Source organism: Camponotus vicinus, unplaced genomic scaffold, assembly GCF_025532165.1.
Source record: "Camponotus vicinus isolate PSW18456_S1 unplaced genomic scaffold, iyCamVici1.0 SCAF_8, whole genome shotgun sequence".
NCBI lineage: Eukaryota > Metazoa > Arthropoda > Insecta > Hymenoptera > Formicidae > Camponotus > Camponotus vicinus.
In genome coordinates, this window is record NW_028141980.1 from 7,816,470 (window position 1) to 7,836,843 (window position 20,374).

The following is a 20,374-nucleotide window of genomic DNA, read 5'->3' on the forward strand; positions in this document are numbered from 1 at the left end:
CTCGCAGCTTCCCCCGATAGATAATTTATCGCGCGACCCCGTTGAGTATGTCACTCTCTGCTGCACTCTCGACGTCGCTTCTGCCCCATTTACGAGTCGCACCCGCGGGATGGATATTCTCGGCGGGCGTTTCGGGGATTTGCCGGGCGGAACTTTCGGCCGCATTCTGGAAGTCGCCTACCTTCCGGCTTGATTCCGTCAATTACCAACCATTTCCCGCTATCAGGCGGCATTTACATCGTCGACGAAAGAGTTCAATACGACCCACGCTGTTGAAAGCGCGCGACATCCTGTATTAAAATTGACGGCTCGTTATAACTTTTGACGAAGACGTTCGGGGATTGCTTGCTGCATTCCTTAAATATATGCCCTTTTAATTTTATCTAAATGAAATTATATAACAATTTCATAATTGCGCAATATCAAATGTATTTTTTTTTTTTTTACACAAACTCATCGTTATGTCGATTATAAAATGACATAAATGATAGCAAGCATCAGTTATATAAATGAAAGCGAATCAATTATTTCCATCGAATTAAATAACGTCATCTCTGCTGCCCTTTCTCGACGCTGCCCTATCTGTCCGATCCAACACCGAGTTGTATTAATCATTGAACGTCAAATCGAGCACGGCCTGCCACTCGATCGCGGTCATGATCGAGATGTATTCGAACCCAGAAGCATTCTGTCGACATACCTCGATTCGCATGCTCGATAACACACATGTATGCTCACACGCACAGGGAGCGTGCGTCCATAAATTCGTGACTGTTTCCGGTTTTACAGAGCAATGATTTTCGTTTAATAATGATTTCGTCTAATAACAGAATAATGAAATATCAACAAAATTTTCTGCATTTCTTCTAATCGAAGATGACAGATTTCAATCGTACAATCCTTTATTGTGTAAAATGTAGACATTAAAATGTTAATTTATTAATTTTAAGATCTTTTGTGATGCGTGACAATATAAAGGTCAATATACTTAATAATAGTACAATTAACAACCAAAATGAAACAAATTTGATTGCGGACAAAAATTTATAAAAGAAGAAAATTTACAAAGTTTATTCGTACAAAATATATTACGCCTTTATCTCGACATAACTGCATTTGTTTGCATCTTTCACTCAAGACATTTGCTTCTCTGCAATATTCATGTGACCAAAGGTACATTACTCATAATCAAATCGGAGCAAAGTTTGTGCATGAGAGGGTTGTATGTCCAGGCGAGAAGCTTGTATTGTAACAGCCAAGTCCGGAGAATGAGTTAAGTCCGACACAATTAAGCCATTAGGATACGAATCCGTTTCTCGGCCGGTTAGTGCAGTCTCATGCTTATAAAGGAGAATTAGTTAAAATAGAACAGCAAAAGTTTCTATAATTTTTTTCTCTCTTGCAGTAAGGAAAAAATAATTTACCATAAATTTATTTTAAAAGTAAATATTTCTTTACGTGTAGTATAAAAGACAAAATAATTTTAGTGTGTAAATCTATTATTTTTTATTAATAAAAAATTGAAAATTATAGGAGCGAAATTAAGAACTGATTATTCGAAAGATCATCTAGAAAGCATACGAGCGTGTATGAGTGTAATTACCCAGCAAACACCAAGTAACATTTATATAATTGTTAGTTGTTACATGTTATGTAACAGTTATATTGTTGAGGGGGAAATTATAACTAACAATTATATAACTGTTATTTGGTGTTTGCTGGGTAGTCTCTGCTGTTGTAATTTTTACTTTGAACGTAACAAAGTATCTTCAAGAAAGTCTGTTTCTTGCATCATAAAGAGTTTAGCAATCGAATTTAAATAACATTACAACTGTGATATGTTTTTTAATAAAAGTAGATTTATTCGCTTCTTTCAGCAGACATTTTAATTGCAATTAAGATAAAACAGAACGATGCAATCTTTAAAATTGACGCAAAGGGAAACAAGCAGTGTCTTACTTCGCAGTCGTGTCGAATCGTAAAAACTGAAGAGTTCATTTATTCACGTTCACGAACGTGTAAAATGGTAATAAATCTTCCTAAACACATATAGACGCTCGTATGCGATGCTACACATGCCATTGGTCACACGTGCACTACAAGTACAAGGTGAGGAGGCTAGAGGGTAGTTACGCAGCCGGCAGTCATCGTTGTCGTTGTTGTCGTCGTCGTCGTCGTCGAGTTGACGTCATCGGACGAAATGGCGCTGACGTGACGTCATTGAGGACCCCCCCGGACTTCCCTCCGCGACGCACCCCTTGACGCCGCTCTCCTCGACGCTCCCTCTGCAACGTTCTGACGCCACCCTCCCCCGCATGTGGGGATATGCCCGGGTCCCGCAGCCGGAGTGGTAGCCGGGGTGGGGACGACGACGCCGGCTGGGCGCCGTGACGGCCGTCATGGGGTTCGTAGCTACGATTTTTGGCTGGCACCGTCGTTCAGGAGCCGGCGACAGAAGCCGGTTTTTCAAGTAACGATCTAGCAACGAGAAGGCGACGCCCTTATGACACATAGAGATTGTTTGTTCGTCGAGGGGGTGAGCATCGCCGCTGCTTTATTCTTATCTTATTATGATTCGACCACGTCGGCATCCCTTAGGATTGAGACGTTTCGCCGGAGGACGACGATCTGGATCACGGATGACTTTATTCCTGGAAAAGTGATGATTCACGAGCTTTGAGGTGGTTGGCATTTCGCTGGTTGTGATACTTGTTTGTTTATACAGGGAGAAAGTTACTCGACGAGTTCTTCGATTCGAAGTGGCATAAAAGAAACGAGCACTTTGGGTATGTTGCATAGAATGGGGAGTCGGTAGCCTTGATAAATTAAATCTTCCTTAATTGACATATCTCATGAGTGATGCTGATTGAAATGCCTCTGAATGTAATCGTTGATTGTTAGCGATGATTGTAATCGCGGTGTTTTGCCAATACGCTCGAATCGATTGGTCAATCTGAGTCGGTGGAGTCTGTCATCCGAGTGTTTCGCGCGTTATCGAATACCACTATTAGCGGTTGCACGATGGCATCCGATAATTCAAGATGGCTCGCACGCGGCTATGAATAGATGGCTGTGCCTGAGATGAGAATGGTTACTTGGGGGTTACGACAGATTTAGAAACCCGTATATGTTCCCCTCAAGTTCCTCTTATTTTATTTCCCTTAAATTTTTTTTAAATAATAAGTAGAAAATCCCTATGGGAAGATAAATTATATATCAATAATAACCTAATCATAATTTATTCGATACAAATGTGAACAATGAATAAACTTTATGCAATAAAATAGTGATTGATGTGCATGAATTGAATTAAAAACAAACGAATTGAATAGAAAATATTAATAACCCTTTCTCAAATATAAAACCTGCATAATTATATAGTAGAGCTGTGCTTTAATCTTTAATCAAAATCCATGAATCAATTAGAGACAAATTACGTCATCCTTAACACAATATGTAGTAAGCGATTCTAACGCTTACACATTCCATAATGCACTAAATTTACAAAATCGTCCATCAACATATCTGTTTTATCGACAAAACACTGTAATTTTTGGACAGGTGCCATTTTTTATTACCTGCATAGAATTAAAAATCCTTTTCTACGGTTGAAGTATAGATGCAAACGGACACAGCGAAACCGATTATATACTGAGAAAGAGAAAAAAGTATAAAATATTATATATTTATTTATCGACTTCTTAGATCAACATGGCGTCTAAAGCTATCACCTCATAAAGACATTAGCCTTGTATAAATGTTTTGTAGCTTTTATGCACAAAACAATAGCGTACCCAACAGCGGACTGCACAATAAAAACTTGTGGAATTGTGAAAATTGAGTTTAGTAGTCTAATTAATAAATGGTACCTGCCCAAAAATTTCGGTCCGTACGTACCTGTCGGTAAAGTAGAGTAGAAAAAGCAGTGCTCTTTATCTTCTTTATAAATAACGTGATAGAGAGAGATACGGGATGAGGATTTAGATGAGGGCGCCGTTCAATGAGGGATCCCCTTAAAGGGGAGATGTGTTTACTGCCATATGTAGAATAACTTGAAGAGCAAACATGTACGTTTCAGCATCGAGTCGATTGTTCGAAGATTATATCACGCGGGAATATCGTTAAAACGAGAGCACAGATGAGGGGTTGATGTTTCCCATGTATTGATCTCGATGAAATCGAACCGCCTCGGTCGAGTATGCATCGGAGATGATTTCTTTGCGAGGCCCGCGCCTCTGAATCTGTGACGTGGCGAGATAACATTCGAAAAGGTTTATATCTCTTGTAAAAAGGAAAAATAATGGAACGGCCTTGCGACGCGATGGTCGACGGCGTCGCGTTGCTGCTGTCGATCCGGAATCGAAGGTCAATTATTTTTAATGTTCCTTCGTCTCTCTTTCGTTGGCGCCTGGCCGTCTATATAGATATATTCGATTCACAGCCTGATCAATCTGTCGCTTTCAATTAATATTTTCAGCGAAATAAGTTTGTGACCTGACGCACAATTTTTTGCCAACACATAAGTAATCGAAATTGATATATTAATAAATAATTGATATAATGGTCAAAATTCTATTGGAAAGAGACAACATTATTATTCATTTATTGGGTATAATTAATATTAATATTTGGGCTTTTTATAATTGAGAAAAGAGAGAAATTAAATATATTTCCTTTCTTTGCTATGATCAATTATTAAATTACAAGGAATTATTTTTATTTGATGTCAATTATTAAATTACAAGGAATTATTTTTATTTGATGTTATTTTTTGTTTAATCTAGTAGCTCTCATCTTTTATGCATAGATTTATATAGCAAGCTACATTGATATCCGTTAACAATATCAGACTCTTATTAAAAATGTACATAATTAGCGAGGCAAATTACTGGCGAATAATGTAGTAAATCGATAAGTTCTTAGGATGTACTCTCTACAGTTAACTAGGGCCGAGATAGAATTAGTATTCTTCAATAAGTTCTCTCGAAACTCTTTGAGAATAATTTATCTCACTTCACGTTTTTCAGAGGAAACAAATATTTCTTTCCTGATTATCTGAGATACTGGCTACGTTTGTAGCTCTCGCTCGTTACTTCAATTAGCAAGAATTAGGATCTTCCTCTGTGAACTCTATTGCGGCATAAGCAGTTTTTATCTAGAGTTTGCCCTCCTAATTTCTTACGGAAATATTCTTCGTCAGAGGAAATGTTTAATCCCTTTAGAACTAGAACGTTTAAATTAGCATCTTGTCAAATAAACTATTTTGTGTTTACAAATATGGCTACAAATCTGATAGCTCCTTTCGTGTGTCCTGGAAGGAAAATAGTTGAAAAAAAAATTAAGCCTTTTTCCATTCTTATTAAGATTACTTTAAAATCATTTTTCTTTTAGCAATTAACTTAATGTTCTTTCCAGTATTAAATGCCGTCACCTTTCCATTATTTTATTAATGTAAGATATAAAATTTAATCGCGTGAGAAAATTTAATTTCGCGAAGCTTCAAGAGTGAACCTAACGTTTTTATAAATGTAGTAGTGACTCGAATATCTACTTCTCTATGTGTTGCGGCATCTCTCCTCAATCCCGAAATATTCGCGATTGAATATTTATGAAGTAACCGGTCCGATAAACGGCGGAAAAAATTTCACCGAGAGAGAGCATCCGCTCCGCACGTATTAATTACTATCGACGAAAAACAGAGGCATCCGGTAACACGACCATTTGGCACGATTCGCGTCCCGCCGTTACTTGCTAACCGGTAAAAACTGCGATCCGACAGAGCGGAGCGCTGCAACACAACGTTGTTGCATAAATCGCGATTAACCTTCGCGAGGGCTGCATGCGGCAATTCGATGCAAGTGCAAGACAACCCTACATTTGTTTTGCGATTGCGATATATTGCGAACAAGTATAGCGTCTGAATCATAGTTCAATTTCTACAAGTTCGATTCCGAATTTAATTTCATTAATATCAAATTTTGATAACATGATGGACTTTTTAAGAAGACTTCATAAAAATATATTTAATAAATTAATAAATATATAAGAAAACTAGAGAGAAAAATAGAGACGACTTAATCAGCGTCTCGATATTAAAGATTTAATTACCAAGTTCGCTGAAAAAAATTATGCAAATTATAATTATAATTTTATTCATTATAAATTTCATAAAATGGATTATAAAAAAATGCGTGTGATGAGAAGCGGATTTAATTTCGACGGGACGCAAAGGAATACATTTCGCTATTTTAATAATCATTAATTCCAGTCCTAATCGCGTCGAAGGATTACACCTGTTGCTGATGTAACAATCTCAACAATCGCAATTGAATCTTTTCATTACGTATATTGCTCTACTTCACAGCGTGCGTCCTTGCAAAATGGACATACGGACGAGTCGGCGATTCATTTTCGAGAGTAGTATTGATCCCACCGTTACAGAACAAACTGGATCAATTATTCCTGTCCTATTCTCAATAATTCAGCGACGTTAGGCCGAGACACGAACAAGCACTAGCAACAATTGCAAATTATTTTGTACATTTTTTAAATATATTTCGTCATTTATTTTTTTCTCACGTTCAATTTTTTTTATTCCGGATATTAAAGAGATTTTCTTATAATTGTTAACACATATGTACTAATCTAGATTTTAGATATTTATTACGTATTTAAAAAAAAAAGCTAATACATAATTGTGTTTGGCTTCTTTCGCTCGAAAATATGCCTGAGAGAGAAACGAGCACACGCTTATCTTCTTATTGTAAGCTTGACGATTTCACCAGGACTGCCATCATAATTATTTTTTGCGAATTTCTATCCCTGGTAGGCGCCGCTTTGTCGGTCGCCAACAGAAACGGCCAAAGTGAAGGAGAAGAAAGGGTCTCGTAAAGCAGGATAAGGGAGCGCTGGAAGTAGCTGATAAAATTGGCAGACGCTACACCACGCTCGCTCTCCGTATTATATTCGATTCTCCGGATACATAAAATCGAACAATCTCGACGCGAACTTTTTCCTTCGAGTCGTTTTCTCGTTCACCTAAATGTCGTATGTCGGCCATGTGCAAATCGCGAAACTTTATCTGTTATCATACTTTATTGTTTTCGAGTGAGGTGAAAAAAAAAGTTCTTTACAAATGCTTCAATTAACTTATAACGCAATCTATATATCTTTTTCTAATTTCAAAACATCTTGATACGTTAATAGTGTGTGAACTATATAATTATTAGATATTTGATATTTACAATTTTTACATAATTTGTTTAAAATTAAAGTAAAAATAATCTTTACACACATGAAAATAGGGAATGTTCGATCAATTATTACATAAACTTGCAATATCTGATGCATATTAAATCCTTAGAATTAATAATAAAAAAATTAGATTTATCAATATCGAATTTCATATAATACCAAATAAATCTTCTGCGAAGAGATGTGCTTTTCTCAGTCACCATATTTTACGCCGCTCGATTGTATTTGTTAGAGGAAAAATAGAGCGTATATCGATCTTCTCAAAAAGATCTCAAGCACTCTTGGTTTTCGAGAGATATCCCAAATTCAGCTACGATCGATCGAAAATAGACTCCTCGTCGTATTGTGCAAATTCAGCATCGTGCTTTTTTTAGAACAGCGAGTGAATTTGTGGCGTTCGATTAAATCGCTAATATCAGATTAGAAAAGTATTCTGATTTATTGATCGTATCCTTATAGAAATTATTTAAAGTTAGTTAGAGATTATTTTAAGTTATTATTAGATATTTAAATTTTTTATTATTAATTTTAAACATTACATCTATGAAATATTGATTAATATTTGAAAAATATGAAATTTTTTGAATAATTATCGATAGAGAATATATATATATATATTATTATAACGAATATAAAAAATTTAATTAATTAATTTAGAATTAATTAATAAAATTACTAAAGTGCTTCTCTTACAAACTTTAGAATTTTATTACTCTTCGTACATAACTTTCCAATTCTTTAAATATTAATCAATTAAAAGTCTCTTATATAAGGTATGAAAATAAAAAATAAAATATAAAATATGTTAATAATGTATGTGAAATATATTAATGTATGAAATGTTATAATGCAAAATTATAATAAATTTTGAGATTATGTATTCATATTATAATATACATATATCTCTTTTACCGAAAATGTTTTATCATAAAGATAATATATGGATTTAATTTTTTTCTCATTTTTTGAATCAAACGTTGCGATTTTATGAGCATAGCAATTTCATCGTTAGCGCTATCGCATGCAATTGATGTATTATACGAAAGCAAGGGTGCACCGACGAGAAATTCTTGCCATGAATTATTGCATTATCGTGTGCCTTGATTGCACTCACTTACTCTATCTTTCTCTCCCTTTCTCCCTTTCTACCACGCGAGCGAAGAGCCAGCACGCATACAGAGTATCTGTCACAAAAGTCTCGACTAATGCACTTAATTGAAGCCGGAGCCGCCGCGTTACGCATCTCCGTTCGTCATTAACGAGATCTTTTATGCAATCTCTCTGAGGCATCGTTCGCCTGCATAACGTGAATAATTCTGCCGAAATTTCCTGCACACTTTATACATATTTGGTGATTTGCAATATGTCGTATATTTTGGAAGTAGAATTTCAAGAATCTCGTCAAAATATACACACATATAAAATATATAAATAAAAAATATAAATACATATATATATAAATTGTAATAATTTAAAAAAATAATATTTTTGAGACTAATATTTATGTAGAAATTAAATTAAATGAAAACTCTTGTTTACATCTTTATATATAATATATTCAGTACTAAAATATAATCGTTTAATTTCGAGATATTTATCTAATATAGGCTGACGATTATATTATATGGCTGACATATATATGACATATGAGACATACAAATGACAGATATAAAATATATAAATATGACTGTTAATTAATATCTAATTTATGCTTCGTTTTGAAGATATAATAAAATAAATAGCGATCACTTCTTTTAAAAATTCTTTCATCAAACTATTAATTAACTATTGAAGCATTATTTATGTATTATCGTGATTTTAATTATCTTATCGGCTTTTACGTTGGCAAGCTTATGAAATTATTTATCATTCTTTGGTTTTTAATTATTACTAATTAGCAGAGATTATTGATAAGTTGGGTTAGGTTATATTATAATAGCTATTAATTCATTAATAAAATATAATTGACTTATTTATAAATCATAGACCATGATTTCTGGATCATGGTTTCTAATGTTGGTCTTCAAACAGTCATTAATCCCCTTCATTAACCACTTTCCAGGTTGGCAGCAGCGCAAGAGGCGGCACAAAGGGACCCTGGATACGCGAGTCAGTACTACGGGAGAAGGTCGAGGTTGGCCGGACTGAGGAGTGGTCTCGGTGACTGGACTAGCTTCGGAGGGGAGGTAAGATGACATTAAATTGTGTAATAATTAAAAATTGAGTCGCAAAAAAATCGCTTTAAATATATTTAAGATAGACATATATTACCACACTTATCCGTACATTTGATTATAAAAGGTAGATCATCAAACATGTACAAATACATAATTTATTCGTCATTTTTCAAGATCTCCATTTGCTTTATCGTTGTTCAATTTTTCCGATTTTTTATTCGGTTACTTCGGTTTAAAAGCTCGCTGTATCTTTCGATATGTATAATTTTCTGAGCGAGATATATTGCTCTTCAGGTACCTGGTCTGGTAGACATGGCACCAGGCCGGGATCAGGGCGGAGGGGCGGGTGGCGGTGGGGTGGGCGGCAAGGGCACCACGTCGTTGTTTATCCTGTCGGAGGATAATTGCATACGGAAGCATACGCGCTTCATCATCGAGTGGCCGCCCTTCGAGTACGCCGTCCTGCTCACCATCATCGCCAATTGCGTAGTCCTTGCCCTCGAGGAGCACCTGCCGAATTCTGACAAGACCATACTCGCACAGAAGCTCGAGACCACGGAGATCTACTTCCTCGGGATCTTCTGCGTCGAGGCGAGCCTCAAGATCCTCGCTCTCGGCTTCGTCCTCCACAGCGGCTCCTACCTGCGCAACATCTGGAACATCATGGACTTCTTCGTCGTGGTGACTGGGTAAGAGTCGAGAGCTTCTTCGTCGACAAAGTCCTTCCTTTCGTTTCCTTCCACTCTTCTTTCTCTGTATTCCTGACTACTTTTTCCTGTGGGTATTTTTTAAACAATTTACTCACGCGAAAAAAGAGTGAGTTTCCTGAGACCATGAATTTTTTAATTAATTATTAGATCCGACACGCGAGCAAAATAATATTATGTGATAAAAAATAAGTAATTTTATATTTTTTTAGCTCAGTGTATTGCCATATACATTTTTCTATACACATTTACATCTCTTACATAAATAGGACAAATCATTAATATTGATCATTCTCAAGAGAAACAAATATTGTCTCGTTCATTAATTAATTTGCGATCAAAGCGAGTGACAAAATAAACCTCTTTCCCTAATTACTCCTATAAGTAAACAAGATATTGGAGGAATCAATTTAATCAACATTACCAGGCAAGATATTCCGATATATATATTTAATCAGCTTTCCCGATGCAATTTATTGGTAAAACTATGGAAAATAATATGATTTTCAGCAAAAATGCCATTAAGTAAATGTTTAGAAAACTGGACATTCTGGCAATGTAGTTTACGAACTGGTTTCTCCATAGCCATAGGATTTAAGGAAACATGAACATCGATCACCAGGCCGATTGGTCAGATAGATTTTAGAGTGATCCTTGAATTAGGTCGATGACCGTGTTCGCCGAAACAAACGTGGACGTCGACCTGCGTATGCTACGTTCCTTCAGGGTCCTCAGACCGCTAAAGCTGGTTTCGAAAATTCCAAGTGAGTCAGTCAGAGTTCTGCGAAAGAACAGCAGCGATTAACAAACCACCCCGAGAGAAAGCCCTGCCAATAACAAGTCGAGCTAATAGTCGAGCAACGGATGACTAACCCCCTCTTCAGCCTCTTTCGAGTCTCGTGCCCTACCACATTGTGCTTCCTGGCAATTTATATGCATTCTCATAGTTATGAATATAGTTTTAATGTCTTCGGCGCCGAAACTCTTAGCTCGACCTTTCAATTTCGGCCAGTTTCGCTGCTTTAGTTGGTGCGACGTCTAGTTCTGGCAAGCGAGAGAAGCATCGACTTGAACTTGTCTATATATATATATATATATTTATATATTATTAGCTTTCTAGCATCTTTTACTTAAGTTAATCTTCTAATTACGTAATTTAACGTCGTATGTTTTTCACTAGCCCCTTTGCTCTTAGAGGCTATGGGTGTCTTAGATCAATTGACAAAGTTAGAGCTCATAATGAATAAAAGTTGGCTCAATTCATGATCGATATTTGTTGGATATAAAGATAATTTATATGTATATATTTATAAAAATATATATACAGGGTGTCGGGGCAATCTCTTCCCAAAAAAAAGCTCTTGTAGCTTACCTCGAGAGCTTTTCAAAACACTATAATAAAGTATTTTTTCATCGAGTACTTTTCGAGTTATGAGGCTTGAAATAGTTTCTTAATTTTTACATAAGCCATAAAATATCTAATAAAATATTCATTTTTCGATTATTTTACCTCGATACTTTTATGTACAAAATAATGAGGGGAATCAATTGGTGTAAAGAAAAAACATAGTTGTTTTTAAGAAAAAATATGTAATCTGCAATTAACAATAACAATCATTAACAATCTTATTTTGTACATAAAAGTATTAAGGTAAGATAATCGAAAAATGAATATTTTACTAGATATTTGATGGTTTATGTAAAATTAAGAAATTAGTTCAAGCCTCATAACTCGAAAAGTACTCAATAAAGAAATACTTTATTATAGTGTTTTGGAAAGCTCTCGAGATAAGCTACAAGAATAAGTAATAAAAAATAGAAGGTTCCATTTAAAAAATTGAAGGTGATTTTCACGTGACCTTCAAGCGACTTTTCAAGGTCAAACCAATGACACTATCTTATGGCCCCCTTCAAGCCATACAACTTTTGTCTGAAACATTTTTTTCTAACTAAGTAATATCGAGATATTTGACTGATAAAAATAAAATGGGACACCCTGTATATTCTATTTCTTCTAGAAGAATTTGCGATTAGATTGATGAACAGTTTAGATTTATGAATATCGCAATTTGATACACATATACAGTCCTCAAGTTTGAAGAAAGCGTATTTATACAAATACATCGCTTACATACAAATAAATAAAAGTTCTTCTTTTAGAAAAAAATGTTAAAAATTCTTATATATAATATAAAAAATCTTTTTGACTATACATATAAAGTTTTCGCAATTACATTTTGGCTAATATTGATGGAAAAAAATTCTGTTAATTAATGATAATTATGATAAAAAAACAGTTGTCACAAGTATATTTATTTTTCCTTCTAACAATACAATATACGCGTTAATAACGTTTTACATTTTCAATCTAGATATTTCTTAATGATTCTGATCTCTTATTTCTGATTTCTAATAGTTCTGTAGTCATACGTAGAAAAATAAACACGTAGCGAGCAGTTTAGTTGCCGTATTTGATAAATTGGAATTAATCATTATTCTCTCCTGTGATTGTTAGGATACAAATTACTAGATCGTGTGTGTCTGCAAGAAAGAAAGATTTATTTGTTAATTAGTAGTTAATATACCCCGAAAGTGTTTTCTTCGAAAATAGCAATTTGGACCGTTTCGTCTCCGATTACGCCGAAGATGCGCTCTCATGAACAGGTAGACAGAAGGAAAAAAAACACACACACGCACACAGATGTGATGACCTGTGCGCGGAACGATGCCTATATTTAGTGGTTAGCTATCTTTAGCTGCAGTCACGCTAAATAATAAAGTCGACTATACATTGTTAAATGGATACGTGTCCTCCTAGAGCACATAACGTGTTTAACAGCGCAGCCGTTATTTACTAGATAGTTTTACTTTAGACGTTCATACAGATACACAGACCGGATCGTTGCTTGGTTTAATCATTTAATAGTGTCCATAATTCTCGAAGATGATTACCCTCTTTCGATTGCTAGGTTTCCTGCTTATATTGGATGTTTTTTTTTTTTCATAAACTAATCAATCATCGACGTCATTCACATTACCGATAGTTAAGATTTCTCATCATCATTATTAGCGAAGGCTACAATTACTGTTTTACTGGAGAAGGATTCACTCTCTTGATATCTTTGCTAAAATTTGGAATATTCGATCATCTTCAAAAATTTATTTTCATTTCAAAATATTTATCGCGTATGCATAATTCATTTTCAAATTTAAGTAAATTTATTTCTTCGGTTTTATTTTCAGAATTAAAGAAAAATCTGTAAAGAAATGATTAATGAATTATTAATTTAATTAATTGAAGATTAATTGAAGATTAATCTGTAAAGAAAAATCTAGCATTGAACATTGTTGAATTATTTTCAGTTCATCATTGTTTCAAAATGGAAATATTTAAAATGATTTTTAATAAAAAATGTTTTCTTTTTTAGTAGTATTAAATAATTCCTTGCTTCTTCAAGTTTTACAGAAAAGAAAAAAAAATTACTTATTAAAATTTCATTGGTTTATTGAAATAAAAATATACTTTAATGTTTTAGAATAATATAAAAGAAATATGGTATGTATTAAAATTTTTAATTCATCCTCCGGCAGGATGGAAGAGATCTAGCACCTCTCTATCGCATCTGTTATCTATGATATCTGTTCTGGATTGAAAAGAATCTTTCCGGAAAGCTGCTGTTATTGGCAAGAGTCAGAAATAGATGAGAGACGGTCGCGCACGATGACCGCTCAGTGAACTGATATCTTCGAGAAACTAGAATCACGAGTTACGTGCGATTATACTATCGCTAGCTCGCCCCAACATTTCTCCTACCTAGATATACAGTATTTTACAGTCTAGAGAAAGAGAGAGAGAGAGAAAATATATAGATACATTTACACGCCTATACATCGACCTTATTCCTCTCGTGACGCCCTTTTCAATAGATCATTGTCCTATTCTGTCAGATATTTTCATAATACTGAATCTAACATAAAGAAAAAATGTGTGTATCCCTCCGAGTATGTACTATATTTGAAAGATATATATTTTTATAAACAATGTAAATGTAAAATATTTTTATTTGGAATTTTTATGATTGATTTTAATATGTCATAATTTTTTTAATTGAAATGTATATTAAATTAATTACACAGGTCTACAAAGTTTTGTTGTTGGGCAGCTGGGGGTCATTTCCGAAGTAATTTTCTGCGTAGAATCCGAATCCGAGATCAGAATTGGCCCATCACGTCAGGATTTTGAGATATTTGAGGTATATACTCGAAAAATGGCTTTTTGGGCTACTTTTGAGGTTATGTACAGGACGCACAAAATTTTTTAGCTCTTTTCTTCTAATTGCATCATTTAGTACTACTCTTCAAAATGAGCTGTCGAATGGTCATCTACGATTTTTCCTTGCAAAGTTACGGCCATTTTAAGATGACATGATGAATTCCAAACCCTGCGTTGTTATAGCCTAACAACCTCATGAGCATCAGCGACCCCAAAAACCCATATATACAGTTTTCAGTCCAGGTTTTCGGGTTTATAGTTCAAAGTTTACAGGTTTAATGTGAATGCTCATGAGGTTATTGGGCTATAACGGCGCAGGGTTTGGAATTCATCATGTCATCTTAAAATGGCCGTAACTTTGCAAGGAAAAATCGTAGATGACCATTCGACAGCTCATTTTGAAGGGAAAGAGTAGTACTAAATGATGCAATAAGAAGAAAAGAGCTAAAAAATTTTGTGCGTCCTGTACATAACCTCAAAAGTAGCCCAAAAAGCCATTTTTCGAGTATATAACCTCAAATATCTCAAAATCCTGACGTGATGGGCCAATTCTGACCTCGGATTCGGATTCTACGCAGAAAATTACTTCGGAAATGACCCCCAGCTGCCCAACAACAATCATGACCCCATTTTTTGTAGACCTGTGTTATTTGACCAAGAAATAATACATTACTTCAATAATACATAACCTAAAACATCATTATATAAAATAAATAGTTAAATTTTTTTTAATCGAAATTTATATTAAATTAGTTATTTGACTGAATCAGAAATAAATATTTCGAGTTTCTGCTAAATTTAAATTTTCCAAGTTTTTTTTAATCAGATTGAAATCTAACTTTCCGGGATTCGCTGCAGATTAAAATCCCGATTGTTCTAATCTAATTCACCCTAATCTCTCGCGTTATCGAAAATTCCGACCGATCGTCCCGATAGCGCTACTTCTTCTCCTCTTCCCGGGCTAGAGAAACGCTAGTTAACCATCTAGTGGCCGTAGTCTAAGTATTTAAGAGTAGCGTGAGTATTAGTGTAATAGAGTAGTAAGTAGTAAAGTGTGGCGGGTGTGTGTGTTTTTGGGGCAGGATCGTCACGGCGTTCTCGCAAGGCATACACCTGGATATGGATCTGCGCACGTTGCGTGCGATACGCGTGTTGCGACCGCTCAAACTTGTCTCCGGCATACCGAGTGAGTAGCGCATCAGTACAAAAATTGAAAATGCGTCGAGCATCGGTCGAGTTTAAGAAATTCGGGGCTGCTCGACGCAACGAGAGAATCCACAAAAATCTCCTGTTGTCGAGAAGACTCTTTCGTTGTCGCGAAATCTCCGGAAATAGCACGAAATAAGTACTCGTATTCACACCACAAATACATCTCTAGCTAAAAGTATCTTATTTTTTTTTCTAAACATGACACAATCCATATTGATTAATTAAAATACTATTAAATATTCATTTTTGGGAATAAATATTTTTGATCGAGGTGTGAATATGGACGGAGAAACGCGCGATTTCATCTCATTCTTAGCGCTAAATGTTTCAGTTATGCACTTTCTATTATTACGTGCATGCATTTTGTAAAATGACAATAATTGAAATATAAGTAATTAATAAAAAATATTTCAGAAACGAGAGAGATGATTTGGCGCTAAAAGATGCATTCTTGTTCGTGCAGTCTTTATGTACAAATAAGTAACGAATAATTAATGCTTATGACTCGAAACTCCTTTGCCTCAGATTTGGACATCTCGATGATCAAATATGATCCGCCGTCGAGAATATATATTTATTTTTCAAATAGTGGCTAGATTTGACGTGGAGCGAATTAACGAATATGAAGTCAAATCAGTAGATGAGAGTGTATAGTCATATTTAATCGCAAATATATCTATTACCTGTAGAATGCTTTCTATCGAATTAGATCGATCGTTTGTTTTATGTTAGTAGTATTGCCCATATAGATTTTATTGAGAGCTCGATGTTGTATTTAGATGCGGCGGAGATATCCTAATCCTTAGACAGGACCATTTCGAGTGATATCGAATATTTGTATTTTTTTCAAGTAATGATCGATTTTTAATTAACTTCAAATCAGATTAATATAAAATCTATTTTTCAAAATATCACAAAATAAAGTATTTTTTCTCATTACATCTGCGTAAATTGTTATTTACAATCATCGCAAAATAAAATATTATTTTATCGATGTTTAGAAGTCAATTTTGTACCATCACAAATATTAAATTATTATTTTATACTAGAGCAACAAGCGTTAACAATGCACGAACAGGGAGAGATAAAAGTTGTACCGAGTATAAAATTTCGCATCGATCTCGAGTGAGAATGATGGTTGGACCTAATTACTCCTCGGCGATTTTTTGCGCCTAGGTCTTCAGGTGGTGCTCAAGTCTATCATCAAGGCGATGGCGCCGCTGCTGCAGATCGGCTTGCTGGTACTCTTCGCCATCGTGATATTCGCCATCATCGGCCTCGAGTTTTATTCGGGAACTCTGCATAAAACGTGCTTCAGTATAAGGGACATGAGTGAGTGCATTCGAAAATTCCGCCAACTTCTCAGTAATTTTCTCGTAATTTTTTATTTGCCCTATTTTTTCTGTATTTACCTTTCATTTAATATAAAAGAATTATAAAGTTTATTTAATATAAAAAAAATTACAAAATAATTATAGTATAAAAAAAATTATAAATTATAAAATAATTATAAAAATTTTCGAGAATATTGAAAAAACAAATGTATAAATTTCAATTCTTTTTGGAGGAGTCCCTTTGGGGCTCCCTCGATGTATTTGAGATATTTTATAATACTGGGTGTTGTAGATATAATCATAAAGGAGGGCGAGCAGGCGAGCCCATGCAACACGGACATCAAGGCTGAGGCTCCATTCGGGGCCAACGTGTGTAACCCTAATATCTCGACGTGCACGGAGTACTGGGAGGGACCAAACTCGGGCATCACCAGCTTCGATAATATTGGATTCGCCATGCTCACTGTCTTCCAGTGTATCACTATGGAGGGCTGGACTGCCATATTGTACTGGGTAAAGCAAGAAATATGTTCTTCAGTGTTAAAAGTCCTCTTCTCATTCTTCTTTATTTATCATCTCTTTATCTCTTCTTCTTTTTCTCTCTCTTATTCTCTTTGCTCAAACTTTGCCCTCTTTATTGCGCACGATTTGTCCCACGCAGTGTCTCCTTTTTTTCGTGTTACATCAAAGATCGATAATCGAGATTCTCAAATGTATGTCTCCTATAGAATGTTGCTATCGGTGTCACCAATCCTACAACTACTATAACGCTTCATTTGGATATCACATTTTTGTATCAAATTCATTCCTTTCCGACTAATTTCTTTGTCAATTAATCCTTTTACAGAAGAGAGAATATATTATCGAATAATCCAATTTTTCGATACGTGTGTATCTCCTTAACCCTCCACCACCCGCTTTTAAACGTTTATTTTCTTTTATAATTAATTTGATCATTTTTCACTTCGATCGATGTATTTTTGTATTTCTGTCTCCCCTTTCTGTGTTCTTAGAAATTGCCGAATTTGCCGGCTTTCAGGAATGCAAAAACAGCTAACACTGACGTATATGTTCACCTTGCTCAGTATGACATTGTCAGTTCCAGCCCTCTTCGATGTTTTAATATATTGATGTTAACTGTATCTTTCATTGTACTTAATCCTTTCGTGACTGCATTAATCCATCTTACAATTAGGTTATTTTTATAGTGGAATTAAATATAAATATATTTTTTAGCACATTGTAATACATGCTAAATGAGTAACACAAAGTAAAGTTACCGATGATATTTATTTATTCACAGTTCACGAAAGGGTTAATAATTAACCGATGGAACAAGGAAAATTTTAAACTATTTTATTGTCATAAACACGCAATAATTTATTTTGAAGTCTTCCAATATTAATCTACTGGCTGTGATCATTGATCGTTAACTGTTGAATCTCAAAAATCATTTTCTAGTCGGATAATCCGGGATAAGAAATATCAATTAGAAGAAAATGCCATGCTTTGAAATTACTTGAAAGTTTTTTTCTCAAAATGTACACATCGTATATAGTTTTCAAAGTATAGTTTTCGGAATATACAGGGTGTCCCATTTTAACTTTCACACTCGAATATCTCGAAACCATGGCGGTTTCGGTGAAAATGTTTTAAACAAAAGTTGTATGGTTTTGAGAGGGCCATAACATAGTTGTTTTCTTTACACCAATTGATTACTCTCATTATTTTGTACATAAAAGTACTAAGGTAAGATAATCGAAAAATGAATATTTTACTAGATATTTGATGGTTTATGTAAAATTAAGAAATTATTTCAAGCCTCATAACTCGAAAAGTACTTAATGAAAAAATGTTTAATTATAGTGTTTTGGAAAGCTCTCGAGACAAGCTACAAGAATATGCAAAAGTATATAGGGTGTCCCATTTAAAAAGTTAGAGGTGACCTTCACGTGACCTTCAAACGACTTTTCAAAGTAAAACCAATGACACCATCTTATGGCTCCCTTAAAACCATATAACTTTTGTTTAAAACATTTTCACCGAAACCCCGATGGTTTCGAGATATTCGAGTGCGAAAATTAAAATGGGACACCCTGTATAATATTATTCTAGCTTAAATAGTTGAAACTTGTGTATGCAGGTTACTTCTCGAGATAGTAAGTAGCGATTAGGGAAATGTAGCGAGTAGTCTCGCATCATATATGGCATGTTTCTCTGATTCTACTCCTTTTTCCCCGGATTATACTTTCTGACGATACCATAAGGTATCATAAGATTTCATAAAATTGATATTGTTTTGCGTAAATGAGGTCGGTGGAGATTCAATCTATCTTTCGATAAAAATTTGCTCTTCATGTCGGACAAAATTTGTCTTTGTGAAGAGAAATGAAAATTATTGAATAACGATAAATAAATTCGAGCTCTCGCACCCGGACGACTACGTTTATCGCGTTACGTTTGGTACAGCCTGATGCCTCTATATCATATAACGATCCCTCTGCCGTTAATTAATATACCTTCGGCTGTGTAACCGGTGCATATGTGTATACGCGACACTGCTCTTCATATCGATTCTGGTCGGATTTGCAGACAAACGACGCTCTTGGCAGTCAATACAACTGGATTTACTTTATACCGTTGATCGTCCTTGGATCATTCTTCATGCTGAACTTAGTTCTTGGTGTCTTGAGCGGGTGAGTATACTTTCCCTAAAAATCTCTCGTGGCCTTTTCGCCCACGCCCACGAAATAATTCACGGGGCAGCGATCGTGCTTGCGTAATCCGCGAAAATTGCGAATAAAGTTTCATTACTTCAGAATCAATTTCTTTCCTCGTCAGGGAATTTTCTAATGTAAGAGCGCGCGTCGAACGGCGGGCGGCTTATCGGAAAGCAAAGAACAAGCAGCTTTTCGCCACTGCGTTCTGTTCCTACTTAAAATGGATCACTCAAGCAGGTCTTCAATTAATAGACATTGCCTAACGTTAGCATATAATGAGCCGTATCTCTTAGCGTGTTTAGCACTATTACAATTTAAAAAAGTAAAAATCATCAGTTTATTACAGAAAAGAAATTGGCCATCATATAATAATTTTTTTTTAATTATAAAATTAATAATACAGTAAATTCTAATCAATATTTTATTAGAAGATCTTATTGTGTAATATTTATTTTCTTTTATTGCATAAAGCTTACTATGTTTTCTGATTTATAAATTTATTATTCTAAATTTATAAACTTTCTATTATTCTCTTATTAGATATATACAGGGTGTCCCAGACTTAACAAATCCGTTAATGGTAGATTCCTGAGATCCTTTGGAAACGAAAATCTTAATACCAAAATGTTGAGGAAGATGTAGTTTCGGCGCTATAAAAGATTAAAGATTACCAATCGACGCGTTACGTTCTCTTATGCTC

At 34.8% G+C, this 20,374-nt stretch overlaps 1 protein-coding gene across 16 annotated transcripts in view; it reads left to right on the forward strand.

Annotated features, from left to right (window-relative positions):
• Cac (calcium voltage-gated channel subunit cacophony) overlaps positions 1 to 20,374 on the forward strand; it is a 176,519-nt gene that overhangs the window by 102,308 nt on the left and 53,837 nt on the right. For 13 of the 16 annotated variants that reach the window (XR_014440209.1, XR_014440210.1, XM_083107197.1 and 10 more), the window contains exons 3-8: positions 9,317 to 9,440; positions 9,726 to 10,120; positions 15,494 to 15,597; positions 16,797 to 16,952; positions 17,247 to 17,467; positions 19,547 to 19,650. Coding sequence is in view for 14 of the 16 variants with exons in the window: in XM_083107197.1 (XP_082963323.1) it covers positions 9,317 to 9,440; positions 9,726 to 10,120; positions 15,494 to 15,597; positions 16,797 to 16,952; positions 17,247 to 17,467; positions 19,547 to 19,650 (1,104 nt within the window). In the remaining 2 variants the exon portion in view is untranslated. Of the gene's footprint in view, positions 1 to 9,316; positions 9,441 to 9,725; positions 10,121 to 10,801; positions 10,903 to 15,493; positions 15,598 to 16,796; positions 16,953 to 17,246; positions 17,468 to 19,546; positions 19,651 to 20,374 lie in introns of those variants that run through there. The other 3 variants (XM_083107199.1, XM_083107207.1, XM_083107208.1) reach the window with 3 other exon arrangements.